The sequence below is a fragment of the Rana temporaria genome, chromosome 4, assembly GCF_905171775.1.
Source record: "Rana temporaria chromosome 4, aRanTem1.1, whole genome shotgun sequence".
In the NCBI taxonomy this organism is placed as follows: domain Eukaryota; kingdom Metazoa; phylum Chordata; class Amphibia; order Anura; family Ranidae; genus Rana; species Rana temporaria.
Window position 1 is genome coordinate 319,218,868 of NC_053492.1, and position 18,721 is coordinate 319,237,588.

The 18,721-nt window shown below is 42.2% G+C and overlaps 1 protein-coding gene across 1 annotated transcript in view; it reads right to left on the reverse strand.

Moving 5' to 3' along the window:
- The window catches only part of PGBD5 (piggyBac transposable element derived 5), a 205,417-nt gene that overhangs the window by 14,761 nt on the left and 171,935 nt on the right, over positions 1-18,721 (reverse strand). Inside the window, exons 5-6 of the mRNA XM_040350678.1 lie at positions 8,276-8,473; positions 3,430-3,535 (exon numbers count right to left, since the gene is read on the reverse strand). Coding sequence (XP_040206612.1) covers positions 3,430-3,535; positions 8,276-8,473 — 304 coding nt within the window. The remainder of the gene's footprint in view (positions 1-3,429; positions 3,536-8,275; positions 8,474-18,721) is intronic.

Below are 18,721 nucleotides of genomic sequence, written 5' to 3' on the forward strand. Positions count from 1 at the left end.
ATTCGAAAATGGAAAAATTCAAATTTTTCACATTTCGAATTTTTCGAATTTTTTTATTTCCAAATTTTCGTATTTCCACATTTTCATATTTACGAATTTCGAAAATTCGAAATTGAAAAATTCGAAAATTGAAAAATTTCGAATTTTTCAATTCTCGAATTTCGAATTGTTCAATTTTCGAAATTTCGAAATTTCGTATTTCCGAATGTTCGTATTTCCGAATATTTTCGTATTTCCGAATTTTCGTATTTCGACATTTCGAAAATTGAAAAATTTGAAAATCGAAATTTCAAAAATTGAATATAATCGAAAATTCGAAAACTGAAAAATGCGAAAATTCTAAAATTCGAAAACTGAAAAATTTGAAATACGAAACTTCGAAAATACGAAATTTCGAAAGTAAAAAATTCGAAAATTGAAAAATTAGAAATTTCGAAAAATTCGAAAATCGAAATTTTGGAAAATCGAAATTACGAAAATTGAAAAAATCGAAATGTCAAAAATCGAAATTACGAAAATTGAAAAATTCGAAAATTGAAAAATTCGAAATTAAAAAATTGAAAAATTCGAAAACTGAAAAATTCGAAAATTAAAAAATTCGAAAAATGAAAAATTCGAAATACGAAATTTCTAAATACGAAATTTCGAAAATTGAAAAATTCGAAATTTCGTAAATTTCCGATTTTTTTTTTCTCGTTTCATTCGTTTTTTTCGTTTCATTCATTTTTTCCGTTTTTTGCTTTTTCGGAATTTCCAGAATTTACGAAAAAAGCTGTTTTTTTTTTTCGAAATTCCGAAAAAAAAAAAAAAAAACGAATGAAACAAAAACGGGAAAAACCACAGTACTCAGTAGGACATGGAAATGCAAAAGTCCATAGATTACACTACAAACATAAAAGGAGTATTCCAGTGTTTCCAACGTGTATCCCTTTAGGGAAATGTGTGCAATCATTCAAAAAAAGTCATAGGGCCAGATTCAGAGAGAACTTACGCCAATGTATCTGTTGATACGCCACGTAAGTTCTAGGATGCGCCGTCGTATCTATGCGCCATATTCTTGAAACCAGATACGCCTGAATTCTGGCTCCATCCGCCCGACGTAAGTCTCCTACGCCGTTGTATCTTGGGCGCATATTTACGCTGGCCGCAAGGGGCACTTCCATTGATTTACGCGTCGAATATGTAAATGAGCAAGATACGCCGATTCACGAACGTACTTACGCCCGTCGCAGTAATCTACGCCGTTTACGTAAGGCGTACGTCCGGCGTAAGTTTACCCCTCATAAAGCAGGGGTAAGTCATGTTAAGGTATGGACGTCGGAAACGTTGGAACAGCCGTCGTATTTTACGTCGTTTACGTAAGTCGTACGTGAATGGGCGTAAGTTACGTTCACGTCGTACGCATTGAGCCGGCGTATCTTAGGGAGTATATGCAACGTGATTCTGAGCATGCGCGCACATGCGCCGTTCGATCGGCCATTTGTTTACATGGGGTCACGGTTAATTTCAATACATCACGCCCACTACCTGCCTACTTTGAATTAGGCGGGCTTACGCTGGCCCATTTACGTTACGCCGGTGAAAATATGGGAGCGAGTGCTTTGTGAATACTCAGCTTGCCTCTCAATGTTACGTCGGCGTAGCGCATATGAGATGCACTACGCCGGCACAAAGATACGACGATGTACCTGAATCTGGCCCATAGAGTATAAGCGCTGCTATGCAGGTTATTTATATTACTGTCAATAGTGATCATAAATAGTCAGACTTCTCCCTCCATCTCTCTCCCACTCTATTCCTCACTGCTGCCATTTAATCCCGTTCCACTGACAACACCAACAATGCAGCATTTCCTCAGCCGCTCAATATTTCAGTGCAGCACACTACAGTATGTGCTTTACTAGCAAACCCTTCTGTGTACTGCAATGGAATAAGCAAGCAACAACCATTGCCTCCATTTTGCCTCTCCCACTCCCAGCCTCACGCTCACAGACTTTTAAAACTTCCCTTGTATGATAATCAGTGATGCACAAAGAAGTAAAAAATGGCAGACTAGACATCAGATCTCAGTAATATGTTCAAAGCAACCAAATAACCCTTTAGTCATTCCCAAATGATTAAGGCCAGCCATACGTTGTTTGAATCTCGGCCAGTTCAGCAGGAATCCGCAGAGCTTTGAAATGTTAATAAACAGGCTTAATGTACCAGGTTGATCGATTAACTTGGGTACAACCAGCCTGCTGGATTCTCTTGTGATTATCAATAGTGGTTGCTATAGCTGCTAGCAATAATCACTTTCTTCTCCCGGTGGGGAAAACTTCCCCTGCATGCCCCCGCTGGGAGAAGACAATTGCTGGTTTCCTTGTCAAAACTGTCTGTGTTGATGGGGGAATCATGCAAATTTTACACACTGTGGGGCAGATCCACAAAGAAATTACGCCGGCATATCTATTGATACGCCGGCATAATTTCAAAATTCCTGCGTCGCATCTTTGTTTTGAATCCTCAAAACAAGATACGAGGGCATCTTGGCTTGATCCGACAGGCGTATGTCTTCGTACGCCTTCGGATCTTAGATGCAATTTTTCAGCGGCCGCTAGGTGGCGTTTCCATCGAAATCCGCGTTGAGTATGCAAATTAGCTATTTACGGCGATCCACGAACGTACGTCGGCCCGGCGCATTTTTTCTGTCGTTTGCGTTCGGCTTTTTCCGGCGTATAGTTAAAGCTGCTGTTCTGAGGCGTAATCAATGTTAAGTATGGCCGTCCTTCCCGCGTACAATTTTGATTTTTTTTTGCGTCGTTTGCGTAAGTTGTTCGCGAATAGGAATTTGCGTAGAATGACGTCACCGTCGTAAGCATTGGCTGGTTCCGGTTTAATTTTGAGCATGCGCACTGGGATACTCCCAGGGACGGCGCATGCGCAGTTTAAAAAAAACGTTGTTTACGTCGGGTCACGACATATTAACATAAAACACGCCCCCATCACTTCCATTTGAATTTCGCGCCCTTACGCCGCAACAGATACACTACGCCGCAGTAACTTACGGCGCAAATTCGTTGAGGATTCAAACCAAACAAAAGTAAGTTACAGCGGCATAGCGTATCTTAGATATGCTGCGCCCCGCACAGATGTATGTGGATCTGCCCCTGTGTGTAGCCAGCCTGAGACTGAATGGATGAAACACTTTTGAGGGGCAGTCCTTCAGGTGGAGGCATATAAGATTGTACTGTTTGTGCAATAAAGCTTGGTGAAGAAGTGATACTAACTGCAAGCAATCCTTTGTTTTTGTTTTATTCTGTGAGTCTTGTTAGCCTATATCAAACTGGAAAGATACTTGGGAAGGCACATGAGCCATTCCACAAAGGTTTATTATACGATATAACAAAAATTTATTTTTTATGCATGTACCAATTGAAGCTTACTTACTTGCTATATTTATCATCATATTTACAGATATAGCTGAGATGAGCCGCAAATGCTTCTACTGCCAGAGGACAAGGAATCTCCCCACTTTTCCTTTTTATAATAACTCCTGGAGAGAGAAAGGAAGATAATAATTAAAAAAAAACAATAAGCATTTTAATAGATGCAAACAAAGACAAAAAACAACATCATAAAGTACATTTTGATATTGGACCACCTGGTCAAAAGCAATCCGTCACAAAAACAACTTTTGCAGCCTTTTGAGTTCTCAAGACCCTTGCTGGTGTCTCGGGCAATGTTATTTTGGCTATAAGTTGCTGTTTTTTTGGAGATTTATAGCTGTGTCAATGTGACAATGTTTGTAGAGCTGAAACGCCAGTATGGTTGACTCATGTATATGTCGCAGAGTGGTTCTGCAGTAGATGTGCTATTTGCAGAGCAGGGGTGGGCAGAAGAGAAAACTGCCCTGGGCACAGTCTTGTGAGAAGGGAGGGGAGTGCCCAACGCACTATTCTCATTACATGCGGGAGATATGGCCTGGCTGTTACAAGACCCTGTGCCATAAAATCTGCTACAGCCCGCACAATGAGCTGAGGATGTGCCTGTGCACACTGCATGCCTCCTCTCTAGCTGCAGCCATACCAGTGTCTATACAGAAGAATGACAGTCTCTCCCAGGTTTGGCTGCTGTCAAAGTTTTCCTGGCTGGATCACGGCTTGTACAGTCTGAGCAGCAGTAGAGGTGGGTGGAGCAGGCAGAGAAAGTTCATCAAATTGAACACTCTGCAGCACGATCACTGTTTAGCCCAGCAGTAACTAGGAGCTCCAGGGCCGTCTTTTCGCATGGGCACGCTGGGAAGTTGCCTGGGGGGCCCCACTTTCCTGGGCAGCTAAGAGAAGGAGCGCCGAAGCTGTGGCATGCCGCACGCCGCTTACTCGACTGCACTGTTTGCTAGAATTGCCGGCTGCCCAGCGCCTAGCAACCAGTGACATTCAGAGCGCGCCGCGGCTGCCCCAGCATTCAGAGTGCGCAGCCCCAGGATTCAGAGCGCGTCGCCTCTGTGGCTGGAAAACTAGCTCCACCCACTTCTGCCATCTTCAGACTCAGCGTGGCTTTGAGGGAGGGGAGTGAGCGGACAGCGGAGCACTTCTTAGAAGAGCTGCCTTACTGAGCTGAGCCTGCCTTGCTGCGAGTGTGAGTGACTGCACTGCACCTGACCTGACCCTCGGCCTTACCCTGTAAGTAATTTGCTGTGCCATTCAAACACAGCCACAATGCCATTCAAACACAGCCACTATGACATTCAAACACAGCCACTATGCCATTCAAACACAGCCACTATGCCATTCAAACACAGCCACTATGACATTCAAATGCAAACATTGTACATGATTGTGCAGACAGGGCCCCGATGCACTGTATAATGCTCTTAAGATGGCACTGTAGAGCTCTCCCCAGACCAGCTCACAAACTCTTGATTCAAGCCATGGAACCTGCCATTAAGGTGAAGTGCTAATATGTATTTGTAGTACAAGCTGGGTTAGTGTCAGCAATACCAAATTTATGAAAGGTCCTGTCCGTCAGTCCGTAATCAGTACTTGCAGATTACTGTTTAGTTATCAGTATCCTACAAATTTGATGCAATCACAGACCAGGACAACTTTAATACTTTCCAGGCTCATTAGAAATCTTTACTGGACATTTACTAAAGTCTATGCGGTAGATTTAGTAAAGCGGGTGCACACAGAATCTGGTACAGCTTTGCATATTAACCAATCAGCTTCTAGGTTTTAATGTCAAAGCTAGCTGACGTTAGAAGCTGATTGGCTACCACAGCTGCATATGATTGTGTGTGCACCAGTTTACATAAAACCCTATGTCTTTTGCTTGAAAAGGAAGTGAGGGGCTGCTAGAAATATTTTCCAAGCCGGTGATCAGTTACTTATTCTTTAATGTCAGTTAGAAATGTAAAAAAAAAAAAACCTCTGCAGTGATTTGGTAAAAATCATTTTGCAATATCTGTATGTAGCTGCGAATAGGTTACCAGAAATCTGACTATAGAACTCAAAATATAGCCCCAGAGCTTTCCCGTCCCACCAGTCCTCCTTCAGAGCCCCACAGAGTCCCTTAAGCTGGGCACACACAGATCACAAATTGGCCACTTCACTAGGGAACGGCCAAATTTCAATCTGTGTGGTGCACTCCCAGTTCAACAGAAGCCAATTGGTAGATTGACTTCTGTCAAACAGTCCTGTTGGAAAACCTCATTCAATCACATCAGGGCCATCTTTAAGGCAGGGCAAAAGGGGAAGCTGCCCTGGGCCCAAAGCTAATGCCTCATAGTTGCCAACTATCACAGTTTAAATTCCCTTATCCCTTGAGATTTTAATCCTGTGCTGTGTCCTGATATCTCAGTGTGAAGTTATGTTACTAATGCTGCCCAGCTATGCCCTATTGCTGTGTACAGATGACTCACCTGTAGACCCTGTGTTTACATGTAAATAACCGGCATTGAAATGTAAATAGTGATGGCATTCATACGCAAATAGCCACGGAGCGGCGTCATTCATATGTAAATAGAGGTGGCATCCATATGTATATCATGCCCCTTGAGGCCATATCCACCATCACGTATACTGAATGCTGCCCACTGGGGAGGTAAAGCATGCTGGAAAGTCTTGCCTACCATAAGCCTGTTCCGCAAAGGAAAGCAAATTAGTGGGGAGACATAGTGTGGAGTGTGCAGAGGTAGGCAGATAAGCAATTACAGTTTGGAGTATGATAGGGGAGGGAATGTATAGTTAGCGAAGGTGGCTGCAAAGATGAGCAGATTAGGCAAGTAGGGTTAAGGGGGTGGAGGGTTGAAGTGGAGAGGATGGGTTTGGGGTGCAGAGGGGTTAGAAGAGGGTTTTAGGATGCAAAGGTGTACTGACAGGGTGTAGGGCAGCCCATTCATTTCAATGCGCTAGAAATGCAGAAGAAAGTCCATAAAAATGTTCAAAATCACACAGTGCAAAGGCACATGTCAGAAGATGCGTGAGGGTGTCATTAACCTCCTAAACAGTATTCCCGAGTGTGGCCCGGGGGGAATTTTTCATACCACTCGGGATTGCATAGCAGGATCCATGTAGAGGTTACTTACCTTGTCCCCTGGAACATGTGATGTCTCCCCGCTGTGATCTGCGAGCTGCCGTGTATCGCTCGATTCACAGTGCCAAGCTCCGATCCCAGCGAGCGTTGCGACGCACGGGGACGGAGTTCGGCGCCAAATTCAAAAAGTAGAAAACACAGTATAGATACTGTATTTGATACAGTACAGTAATCTTACAGATTACAGTACTGTATCAAATAATGATCTGTCCAGTGCCCTGCATGTAGTTTTATATAAGAAATACTTTTCTTTCTGCCTGCAAACTGGAGATTGTCCAACCAAAAAGTGTCAGTTTACATGAAAAGTGCTTTTAGAGCAGCTAGAAAACAGCGATAATAAATTAGAATCACTTGCAGAATTGAGTAATAGCGATTTGTGGGGAAATTTGTAGACATGTGCAATTCGTTTTGTTTCTAATTCGCTTTTTTACAAAAATTCAGAAATTCGTTAATTACGAATTTTCGTATTTACAAATTTTTTATTTACGAATAATTCCGAAAATTTTGAAATTACGAATTTTCATATTTCCGAAAATTCGAATTTACGAATTTTCGTATTTCCGAAAATTCGTATTTAAGAATTTACGAGTTTTCGTATTTCCGATTTTTTTTACTCCGAATTTTGTTATTTCCGAATTTCGGAAATTCGGATTTTCGAATTTTTCCATTTTCGAATTTTCGAATTTTTCAAGTTTCGAATTTTCGAATTTTTCAAATTTCGAATTTTTCAAATTTCTAATTTTTCAATTTTCGAATTTTTCAATTTTCGAATTTTTCAATTTTCGAATTTCAAATTTTTCAGGTTTGGAATTTTTCAAATTTCGTATTTTTAAAATTTCGTATTTTTAAAATTTCGAATTTTTCAAATGTCGAATTTTTCAATTTTCGAAATTTCGAAAATTGAAAAATTCGAAATTCGAAAAAATTGAAGTTCGAAAATTGAAAATTTTGAAAAATTTTAAAATTTTTAATTTCCGAATTTTTATATTTACGAATTTCGAAAATTTGAAATGGAAAAATTCGAAAATTGAAAAATTCGAAATTCGAAAATTGAAAAATTTCGCATTTTTCGAATTTCTAATTTTTCAATTTTCGAAATTTCGAATTTTTCGAAATTTTCATTTTCGAATTTCGAATTTTTCAATTTTCGAAGTTTCGAAATTTCGTATTTCCGAATTTTCGTATTTCCGAAAACTGAAAAATACGAAATTTCGAAAATACAGATTCGAAAATTGAAAAATTCGAAATTCCGAAAAATTCGAAATTCCGAAAAATTTGAAATTCCGAAAAATTCAAAATTTGAAATTTCGAAAATTGAAAAATTCGAAATGTCAAAAATTCGATTCATCTGGCATTCTATGACTGGAAGTGTGTTACTGGCAGAATCACCAAATAAAAATAAAGGAAAATAAAATGAAAACAAATGCAGTCCCTTCATCCAATGACTGGTAGGCTGCAAAATGTTAAATGTTTGTTTTTGGGTTTAGATAAACTTTAACGGGCAAAAAGGGAGCAATTTAAAGGACTTTTTTACATATGGTTTATTGCAAAAATGATTTATTTACTCTTTTTCAGAATTTATTGTCATTGTCAACAACCATCCACATATGTTAATTCCTGTTTATTTACCCAACACAATATTTCTAGTTTTATGCAAGCTGGGAGAAAATGCTGGTGTATTTGCTGGAAAATGACTTACCTTTCTGAAATGGAGAGTAAGCATTACTCAGAAAGCGGAAATACCCTTTATTGTACCAGCAAATGAGGGACATATTTCCTTTCATTCTTATTTCATAGTGTCCTCGTGATTTTGGTACCTCTGTGTTAGTCATCATTGACTGAGGTAAGCCAGTACAGTCACTTTTACGAGAGCTGAGCAATCCACAACAGTAAATGCCTGTTAAAAAATTGAATTATTTTAGAAGATTTTGCTAAAATGTACATGGTATAGCAGGGTATCTTTATGCATTTATATAAGAAGTCCAAGAAGTCATAGTAGACTATAACATTAAAATAAAATATTTTAGATTTCAAGACATTTTAGTTTGATAATTATTGCAAAATCTATTACATTTTCTTTTACAGTTCTAATCGTAATTTTTCCCATCACTTTCATCTCTTTGCCCATATCTGTAAGAACAACAAAAAGTTCTTTGCTGTATAAACTACATGTATTGTAAAAATATGGATAAAATAGGATGAATGCGCTAAATCAACCCTTGCTATTGTACAGTACACATCAAGTGTATATATATGTGTAAACACTCAGATGTTCAAATGAAACAAAATACAAAAACAAAAAAGTTTTTGGCTACCCATGACATAAGTCACATGACCAGTGACGATACTAGTGGGGGTAACGCGATAGACGGAACTACATCCGCATGAGGAGATCGCCGCACTGAGCTGTATCTACAGGCTGTCTATGTGTAGAGCTCTTTTTCTTAACGAGGTCACCAGGCCTATCCCGAGATATCAGTTTGCCTTGCAGGTCCTCATCCGATTTCCTTCGCTAAGAAGCTTCCTCCACTTGGACGGACAGCTTGGGATCCCTTGTAGAACCATAGGGCTCTTTCACACGGGCGGCCCGTTCAGGTCCGCCTGCCAGTTTTTTAGGCGGACCTGAACGGGCGCTCCGTGCTCCTCTATCTCAGCGGTGACATGCCTGCTGACATCCAACCCGCTCCGATCCGCCAAAGTGTGACGGAGGAAAAACCTACTTTTCCATCCGTCTGGCAGATCGGATCGGTTGAACACGGACAGATGGTCCGTGTTCATCCGATCGCCCCATAGGGGAGAGCGGAGAAAAGACAGGGCGGTCCCTGCACAGTGTGCGGGGACCGCTCTGTCATCCGCCGGCTCAGCGGGGATCAACAGAGCGATCCCCGTTGAGCAAGCGGGGGTTCACGGGGCGGATCATTACTGATCCGCCCCGTGTGAAAGGTGCTTTAGGCCCCAGCCAGCATAGCTGGGCCTACTTGATAGGAACACAGCCTCAGACCAATGTGGTCCTGAGACTGGAATCACGCACACCCATCTCGCGCCAGGGGGACCACGAGGCGAAGGACCCCGAAAAACGGCGTCTGCCCTTAAGTACCCCCTCCCAGTATGCACAGCGGGGCACCACTCCCACTGGGCTTCTGCCGAGAAGGGTCATTTAACACACTATGGTTTCCCTGAGTTTCAATATGGGCCTGAAGTGGTAACGCCACCTACAGGCAACAAGGGAAAACTTCTACACAACACAGGCTAATTTAAATAGAATTAACAGAGTCTGAGCCCAACTATTGGCTCAGACACCCCTAAATTTACAATAGCGCCCGACTCGTTGGGAGACCAGCGCTACACATATAATCAATTAAATATATAAGCTGCTCCCGATTTATTTAGTAATAAAATAAAAAACTTACTTAAAGTGGAGTTCCACCCATAAATATAACATTACATCAGTAGTTTTAAAAAAATGTCATTAGTCCTTTACAAATTTTTTTTTTTTTTTAGATGCCTTCAAAGTGTTGTTGCTAGGCAGAATAGTTAATTTTCCCACTTCCTGCACCTAGGTGCTTAATGCTTCCTAACCTACACTGCACAGACTCCTGGGAATGTAGTGGGTGTAACTTTCCAGGAGTCTGTGCACTCCCCAGTCTCAAAGAATCATGTGACTTGGACAGCACAGGTGCGGAAACCTGATCTGACACTGCTTGTGCAGCACTGAGCATGTGCAAGACCTGCAAGGCTGAAATCCAGGAAGTCATACAGTCTGGCTTCATGATGCCCACACTTAAGATGGCCCCAGTCAATTTCTATTTTATAAAGTGTCTAAATGCTGTAACAACCTAACAAAACGGACCTTAGTTTACAGACTAACTTTACTAGAATACATTAAGCTTGTGTATTACAGGGGTATTTATATTTAAAAAGTGAAATTGTGGCCGGAACTCCGCTTTAATATCTTCTCCCATGATCTTGTGGCCAGTTCCATTTTAATTAAGGGCATGTGAAGCCCAGTCGCCATCTTTTCCTGTTTTTCCTAAGAGAGGTGCATGCCGGGTAACCAGCATGCACCTCTCGATCTCGCGCCGTAGCGCTGATTGTTTGTATAGATGCCATAACAACGGGCGGTGATGGAGGAAGGTGCAACTCTGTTGTTATGACAACTTAGATAACAAAACTCTGCAGCTAGTAAAATAACCTGATTTTAGAGCACAGTAATGCCCACAGACTCATGGGAAATGATGACACATCATTTCCCAAGAGCACAGGTGAAGAAAGAAGTAAAATAGCAGCTCCTTGGAATAGGAAGAGGCAGATTAGGAAGACAGCCTAGCAACAGGGTTTTCTGTCAAGTAAAAATGTTTTATTATATGTTTAAAGGAGACTGTTAAAGTGAATTATTTTTTTACTGTGGACCTTCGCTTTAATACAGTGATACTTTAATACTTGTCCCCTAAAATGCCTTGCAAAAATGTTAATGTATGGCACAGTAAAGAATGAACGCTGCAACATAGCAGTATGGAAAAAAATCACAGTCCCGTGTTCAGAAACAGCAACACAGAAAACGTCTTAGCTAAACACCCATTGAAAATGCATAAGCGTCTCCAAATCTCTTTGGTGTTAAAAAATAAAGATTTTTTTTTAAGTAGTTTAATTACAATTTTTTAGCTTGCATGATCTAGATTAGAACAAATCAAAACCTCTATATAAAAACAGAACTTGTTAAACTTCTATTACCTTACTAGCGAAGAAATCTGCCCTGCTTGTAGTCCTCCACAGCCTCACATGAAAGATGTATGCAAGAGCTGTACATTTATCAAGAACAGTGCATCCACCAAAAATTACTGATCATGCAAAAAGTGTATTTCTGCAGTCAAATTTGAGAATACCCCAACATATGTTTGTTATTGTTATGTGTTCTCATTTACACAGCATGCCTATTTTTTTTTATTACTTTTCATATGTTTCCTAGGATGAGGTGTCATGGCTGACTGCAAGGTTTTGGGAAGTTAATGCGGTCGTTCTTTGTGATGAAAAAAAAACTACGTTTAAAATCATGAAATAAAACAACTATTTTGAAACTTCATTTTCAAAAATGACGTTGCCTACACACCATCGTTTTTCCAAAATGCTCTAGCAAAGCGAGGTTACGTTCACCACTTTTTTCCATTGAAGCTCGCTTCATAACTAGCTTCTGAGCATGCGCGGGTTTAAAAACTTTGTTTTAAACGTCGTTTTGCCCACACACGGTCATTTTTTGTGAAACAAAAAACGACGTTTTGAAAAACGACACAAAAAATTCGAGCATGTTCGAATATTTTTTTTATCGTTTTTCAGAAGACATAAAACAACGTTTTCCCCACACACGGTCATTTTAAATGACGTTTTCAAAAACAAAGTTTTTTTTCATCACAAAAAACTACCGTCTGTACGCGACATAAGCCTCGTACACACGCTCGTTTACTCGGCAAGAACCAGCAAGAAAACTGCTGGCAGAAAAAACTGCTGGCAGAGCTTTAAACAACGTTTTCCCCACACACGGTCATTTTAAATGACGTTTTCAAAAACAACGTTTTTTTTCATCACAAAAAACTACCGTCTGTACGCGACATAAGCCTCGTACGCGACACGCTCGTTTACTCGGCAAGAACCAGCAAGAAAACTGCTGGCAGTTATGTTTTCTTGCAGAGTAAACCGAGCGTGTGTACAAGGCTTTCAGGTTTCTCTTCAAGAAAACTGGCTAAAATGTCGACGAGAAAAATAGAGAACCTGCTCTCTATTTTCCCGTTGTGATTCTCGGCAGTGTTTTCCTGCTGAGAAACCCGAGAGTGTGTATACTTACCTGTCGCTGTGGAAACCCGCGCATGCTCAAAATTACTTTGATGCATGCGCTGTAGCTTCCTAGGCATAGGTAGGGTGCAGCAAGATGGCGGCGACGGCATCGAATGTGACGAGCGCATGCTCGTTGTATGCAATGACGTCACCGCGTTCTTGCCAGTCAAAAGAACCACGTTTTCTTGACACTCGGGCGGCAAGAGATTCTTGCCAAGAACCTCATCAGGAAAAAATAAATAAAAATTCCTGACGAGATTCTGGCCCGTGTGTACAGGACTTCAGAGCGAACATGTCCATTTACCTTAGAGCACATCCAATTGTGTGTAAGAACATTTAATAACTGAAGAACAGGATTGAAGCAAAACAAAGTTTCTGTATGATATCTAACAACCAGTTAATGAAATTTTGCTGAGGCAGAAACCTTCATTTTCTCTTATTGAGCTGCTTATGCAAAAGTTGCTTCAGTAACCAATTTATTTATTATTAAGATTGTTTTGCTGTATTTAGGGTAGTTTCATTTATTTATAGTGTTCTTTGTATTGGTGTTGTTTGATCATTTGTGTGCTGTTTCACATGGCAAAGCACGCATTTTCTGTGCAGTTTGCCACGCGTTCGGAAACATACAAATGTGAATGGAGCATAAAACGCATTACTTTCACTTACAGGCTCATCTCCCACCTAGAGTAGTGCGAGCACAAGTTTTTTGGCTTGTTTTTCCAGTGACACACATAGGGCAGCCCATTGATTTCAATGGGCTGCACTACATGTGGCAAAGTAGCTCATGGGACATTTTGTCTTGATATGGGTTGCACGTTTTTATTGCATGTTTTGCTGTTTGTCACTGGCAAAATATGTGTTTGCTTCTGTATTTGGTGTGCTGTTAACAATTAATGGCACCAAAAGCACAACTAGTTCATTTAAGGTGTATACATGTGGTCATGCACTATACAATCTGATTGCACAATCTCCTTTAGATTTACAAAAACGATATAATAGGCAGGCCCTTGAACTACATAGTTATTGGTAGATCTAAAGGAGATTGTACAATCAGACTGGATAGTGTATAGTGAGCTTTACACACCCTCCTGTTTTCAATGCTACAACTCTATCCACATAGGCTGTTATCTGCAGGGCCGATCCTAGGGTCACAGACGCCTGGGTGCAGAAATATTTATTGCGCCCCCCACATGGGCGTGGTCATCTTACTAACTCCTCCCCTTTACACATGTTTCTATGGCTACAACTCAAATACAGAGATTCTCCCCTAAGAAGTCTTCATTAGTGTCCCCCATCAGAGCCCCCCCCAGCAGGTGTCCCCCATCAGAGCCCCCCACAGCAGGTGTCCCCCATCAGAGCCCCCCACAGCAGGTGTCCCCCATCAGAGCCCCCCACAGCAGGGGGTGTCTGCACCAAGGGGGTACTATAGCTGGTGGGGGGAGTTGAACAGTGGGGGGAGAAGTGGATATTCCAGTGGGGGGGGAGATGCGGATATTACAGTGGGGGGGGAGATGTGGATATTACAGTGGGGGGGATGTGGATATTACAGTGGGGGGGGGGTGGATATTACAGTGGGGGGGGGTGGATATTACAGTGGGGGGGTAATTGTTTTTTGCCGATCCGAAAAATGATCCGATCCGTGACTCCTGATCCGAGGAACGATCCGAGCCGTGAGTCTTTTGATCCGTTGCACCCCTACTAAGCACACACACGAACGCATTTCTCGTCGTAAACCAGCACGACGAGAACCACAACGAAAAAATTGAGACTCCCGACGAGAAAAAAGAGAACATGTTCTCTTTTTTTCTTGTCGAGATCCACAACAGATTTCTCGACGAAAAACATACACACAGCCATTTTTCTTGATGCTTTTTGCCGAGGAAATCGGTTGTGTGTACGGGGCATAAGAGTTTCAATTTGTATGCAATCAGGAAAGCCATTGCGCTACATAGTTTTGGTAAATCTGAAGACAAAAATCTGTAGAAAAACGAATAGTGTGTATGGGGCTTTAGACCGTGAGGAATCTTGGCAGAAAACCCAAACCCATGGCAAAGATCCCCCAATGGTGACTTTGTACAATGACATTGCAGCAAACAAAGCAAATAATGGGTAAGAAATAGTTTGTTTCCTTTGTTATTTTTTTGATACAGTATATACTATATATTTTTTAGAACATCATCAAAAGTGATTACAAAATGTATCAAGCATAAAGTATTACAATTCTAGCTACGAGGTAGCTAGAATTCACAAGACAGTAAGGTTGGATTCACAACTATGCAGTTTTTGTGCTTTTTGCATTTTGCAGATTTGCACTACATTCCATTTAACATGGTTTCCTATGGAACACGTTCTGTAGTGCAAATCTACAAAATGCAAAAAGCACTAAAAATGCATAGGTGTGAATCCAGCCTAAGGCCTTGTACACACGAGAGGATTTCCGCTGGAAACGGTCCGGCCGACCGTTTCCAGCGGATAAATCCTCTGGCGGATTTTGATCTGATGGCTGTACACACCATCAGATCAAAATCCCCGCGGAATACATCCGCGGTGACGTGGCCGCGCCGTCGCCGCGACGATGACGCGACGACGTGCGCGACCCTGGAAGGTAAATACTTCCACGCATGCGTCGAATCATTACGACGCATGCGAGGGATGGGATCGGACGGACTTATCCGGTGAGTCTGTACAGACGACCGGATAAGTCCGGCGGACAGGATTCCAGCGGATAGATTTCTTAGCACGCTAAGAAATTTTTATCCGCTGAAAATCCGTCGGCTGGATTTTTATCCGCCTGAAAATGTCCGCTAGGCCGTACATACGACCGGATCTATCTGCTGGAACTGATCCGCGGATCGATCCGGTCGTGTGTACGGGGCCTAAAAGTCATGACCCATACAATATTTTTTGAAATACAAGCACCTTGGGTCTTCCATCCCCTAATCACCAGAACTTTCAACTTTTGGTCCCCCTAGGGACCCGGGTTGTCAATTGACTCTCCGGTTAGATGGTCTCTACGCTGATTGGGTTTTCCAAGGACCATATGTTTTGCAACCAGTATCCTCGTGCATGGCCCTTTGTGAATTCAATCCCAAAAGAAAGCTGATTGTAGTCTGTGACACCATGAAAGATAAGCCTCCATCCCCAAATACACATTCAAAAACAAGAACATTGGTCACGGGACTTTAAATGAGTCAAATTACTTCCAAATAAAATAATACACATGGTTATAAATGTATTGCATAATAGCAGATTTGACAATTTTCCATGGTCCCAGTTGTTGGCTAGGTGCAACCACTTTGTTTTATATACTGTGTTTGCTCTCCCCTTGTATCGCACTGCTGTACTGCATGTCAACTTTGATTACTGACTGTTCTGTTCAATACTTTTTTAGAATTTTGTCAAGAAGAAAAGATTGAAAGAAAAATCACCAGAACTATTAATGGTGTGTTTTATTTCTGGATTATGCTACCATACCACCATTTCACTGCATCACAGAGGACCTCTTTACATATTGATATAATTATAACCTTTACTAAATATAGGCTATATTAACATATTGCCATAGTATTGGATAATAAGGATCCCATGTGAATATTTGCCGCAAGCAAGACTAGAATCATCCGCTGTAATTCCTCAGTCCACCTTGGCCTTGTTACACAAGTTAATGAGGAATTAGCATGGAATTTTACAGTCATCAGAATTAGTAAGCTTAGTTACCTGTAGATTAGCATAGCTCTAAATTTTCCACTACATATTTCATGACAAGTTCAGCAAGATCTCAACTAGTAACCAATACATTATTAATTAAAACAATCTCATCAATCATTTTTAATATTTGCAAAGGTCAAAAAAAGAACCTGAAACATTTTATAATTTTTTTTAGATATAATTTAAGATCTGCTTAAAGGGATATTAAAGTACATTTTTTAAAAGATATTTTACATGCTGAGAAAATCACATAGAATGGATGCTGCTCCTTGATGCTGTGAGTTTTTTCCCACCTGAATGAATGGGTCCACTAAATTCTGCCACTAATATTTGGTTCTAGTGTGGCTCCTTTACCTCTCAGGGTCCCTCTAAAGCTACCCTTTCATACATGTTCCCATGATTGTCATATAGGGCAGTATGGCGCCAGCCAGAGATAAGAAAAAAGAGCACAAGAGACTGTCAAAACATTGAGATGAGACATACAGTTGCAGAAATGTATTGCATGGAATACAGATTATGTTATTTGTGTTTGTTCCGATTCTATAAATTCGGGGAAGTAGGCAGAGCAAGCTGAAAGTGGTGGTAAAGCCTTTGCGGTTTTTCACCTTAATGCATTCTATGCATTAAGGTGAGAAACCTTCTGTGCTGCAGCTCCCCCCAGAACCCCCCCCCCTTTTCTTACCTGAGCCCAAACTGATCGAGCGTAGTGCATGAGTATGGTGGCTCCAGCCGCTGTCGCTCTCCCTATTGGACAGATTAATAGCAGCAGGAGTCATTGGCTTCCACTGCTGTCAATCAAAAGCTATCTGTGACACAAGTGGGGACCTGGCTGAGTCCTGCTATCTGTGTTAATGAACCCAGCCGCAGGACTTGGGAGCAAACACGCATGGGTGCCCCCAGGAAAAGCGACTTTCCATGGGGGCCCTTGATAAAGAGTAAAGGCCTAGAGCGCCAGCAGGGGACCCCAGAAGAAAAGGATTGGGGTTGCTCTGTGCAAAACCATTACACAGAGCAGGTGAGTATAGACATGTTTATTATTTGACCTCTTCCCATCCCGTGTATAGTAATATGACGTCCTCGGCTTCCTGTCGGTCTAGGGGGCGCATGCCCACCGCGTCACCCGGGAGCCAATGCATGTGCCTGGCGGCCGCAATGTCCTCCGGGCACCCGCAATTGCTCGTCACAGAGCAGGGACGTGGATCTGTGTGTGTAAACACACAGATCCACGTCCTGTCAGGGAAGAGGAGACAGATCGTGTGTTCCCGTGTATAAAGGAACACCGATCAGTCAGTCCCCTCCCCCCACAGTTAGAATCAATCCCTAGGTTACACATTTAAACCTTTGATCGCCCCCTAGTGTTAACCCCTTCCATGCCAGTGACATTTATACAGTAATCAGTGCATATTCAGTGCCACAGGTCCTGAAATAGCTGATTTGCGCTTATGACCTTAAAACATTGTTCTATGCTCAACTGAGCAAAACATATGTAATTTGAAAAAAAACTGTGAGGCTTTAGCAATGCTTTAAAGAGTAACTCCATTTTTGTGGAGAAAAAAGCATTCCCCTCTGGGTGAATGACAGTTGTGCCACTTTTGATCTGACTTTACCATGCGACTTGAAGTCCGACATGCGTCAGACTTGAATGAACAGGAATCCGACTTTGATCCCAGACAATGCCAGGCACAGCATCTGGTATGAATCTTTAGGAGGAACTCCACGCCAAATTGGTCTGGTATCGATTTTGGGGGAGACCCTAATGCCATTTTTTCGGTGTGGGGTACCTCCCAAAATCCATACTAGACCCTTATACGAACACACAGCCTGGAAGGTCAGGAAAGGGGGTGGGGACAAGCAAACACCCCCCCTCCTGAACCACATGCCCTCAGCATTGGGGGTGGGTGCTTTGGGGTTGGCGGGTTATTCTCCCCTCTTCGGGTCTTCTCTGCTCTCCGCTGAGGTCTTCTAGCTCTCTCCAGTTCTTCTCCCTCTGTCCGCTGTCTTCTGCTTCTGTTGGGTCTTTTCCACTATCTTCTTGCTCTTTTGCTGGGTCTTCTCCACTGCCTTCTTCCTCTGTTCTTCTTCCAATGTTGACTCAATGCTCTCTCCCACTCTAATGCCGGGTGCGAGGTGTGCCACTACTTATATTGTCATGGGGCCGGGGTCACCGCGTCCCATCATCTGGAGGCCCGCCCCTTATGATGTCACCGCCCGTGCCATGATGGGTGGTGGTGTCATAAGGGGCGGGCCTCTGGTGACCCCACCCCATGCCAATATAAATAGGATAGACATCAGCGCAGAGAAGACACACAGAGGGGAGAAGAGATCGGAAGTGACTACAGAGCTGCTTTATAAATTACTTTAAAAACATGTGTACTGTGTTTTATTTTTGACATACGCATTCACATAAGGTGGGGGCCAGGATCTGGGGGCCCCCTTGTTAAAGGGGGCTTCCAGATTCCGATAAGACCCCTGCCCGCAGACCCCAACAACCAACGGCCAGAGTTTTCGGGAAGAGACCCTTGTCCTCATCAACATGGGGACAAGGTTCTTTGGGGTGGGGAGTGCAGTGCCCCCTGCCCCAAAGCACCCACCCCCCCATGTTGAGGGATTG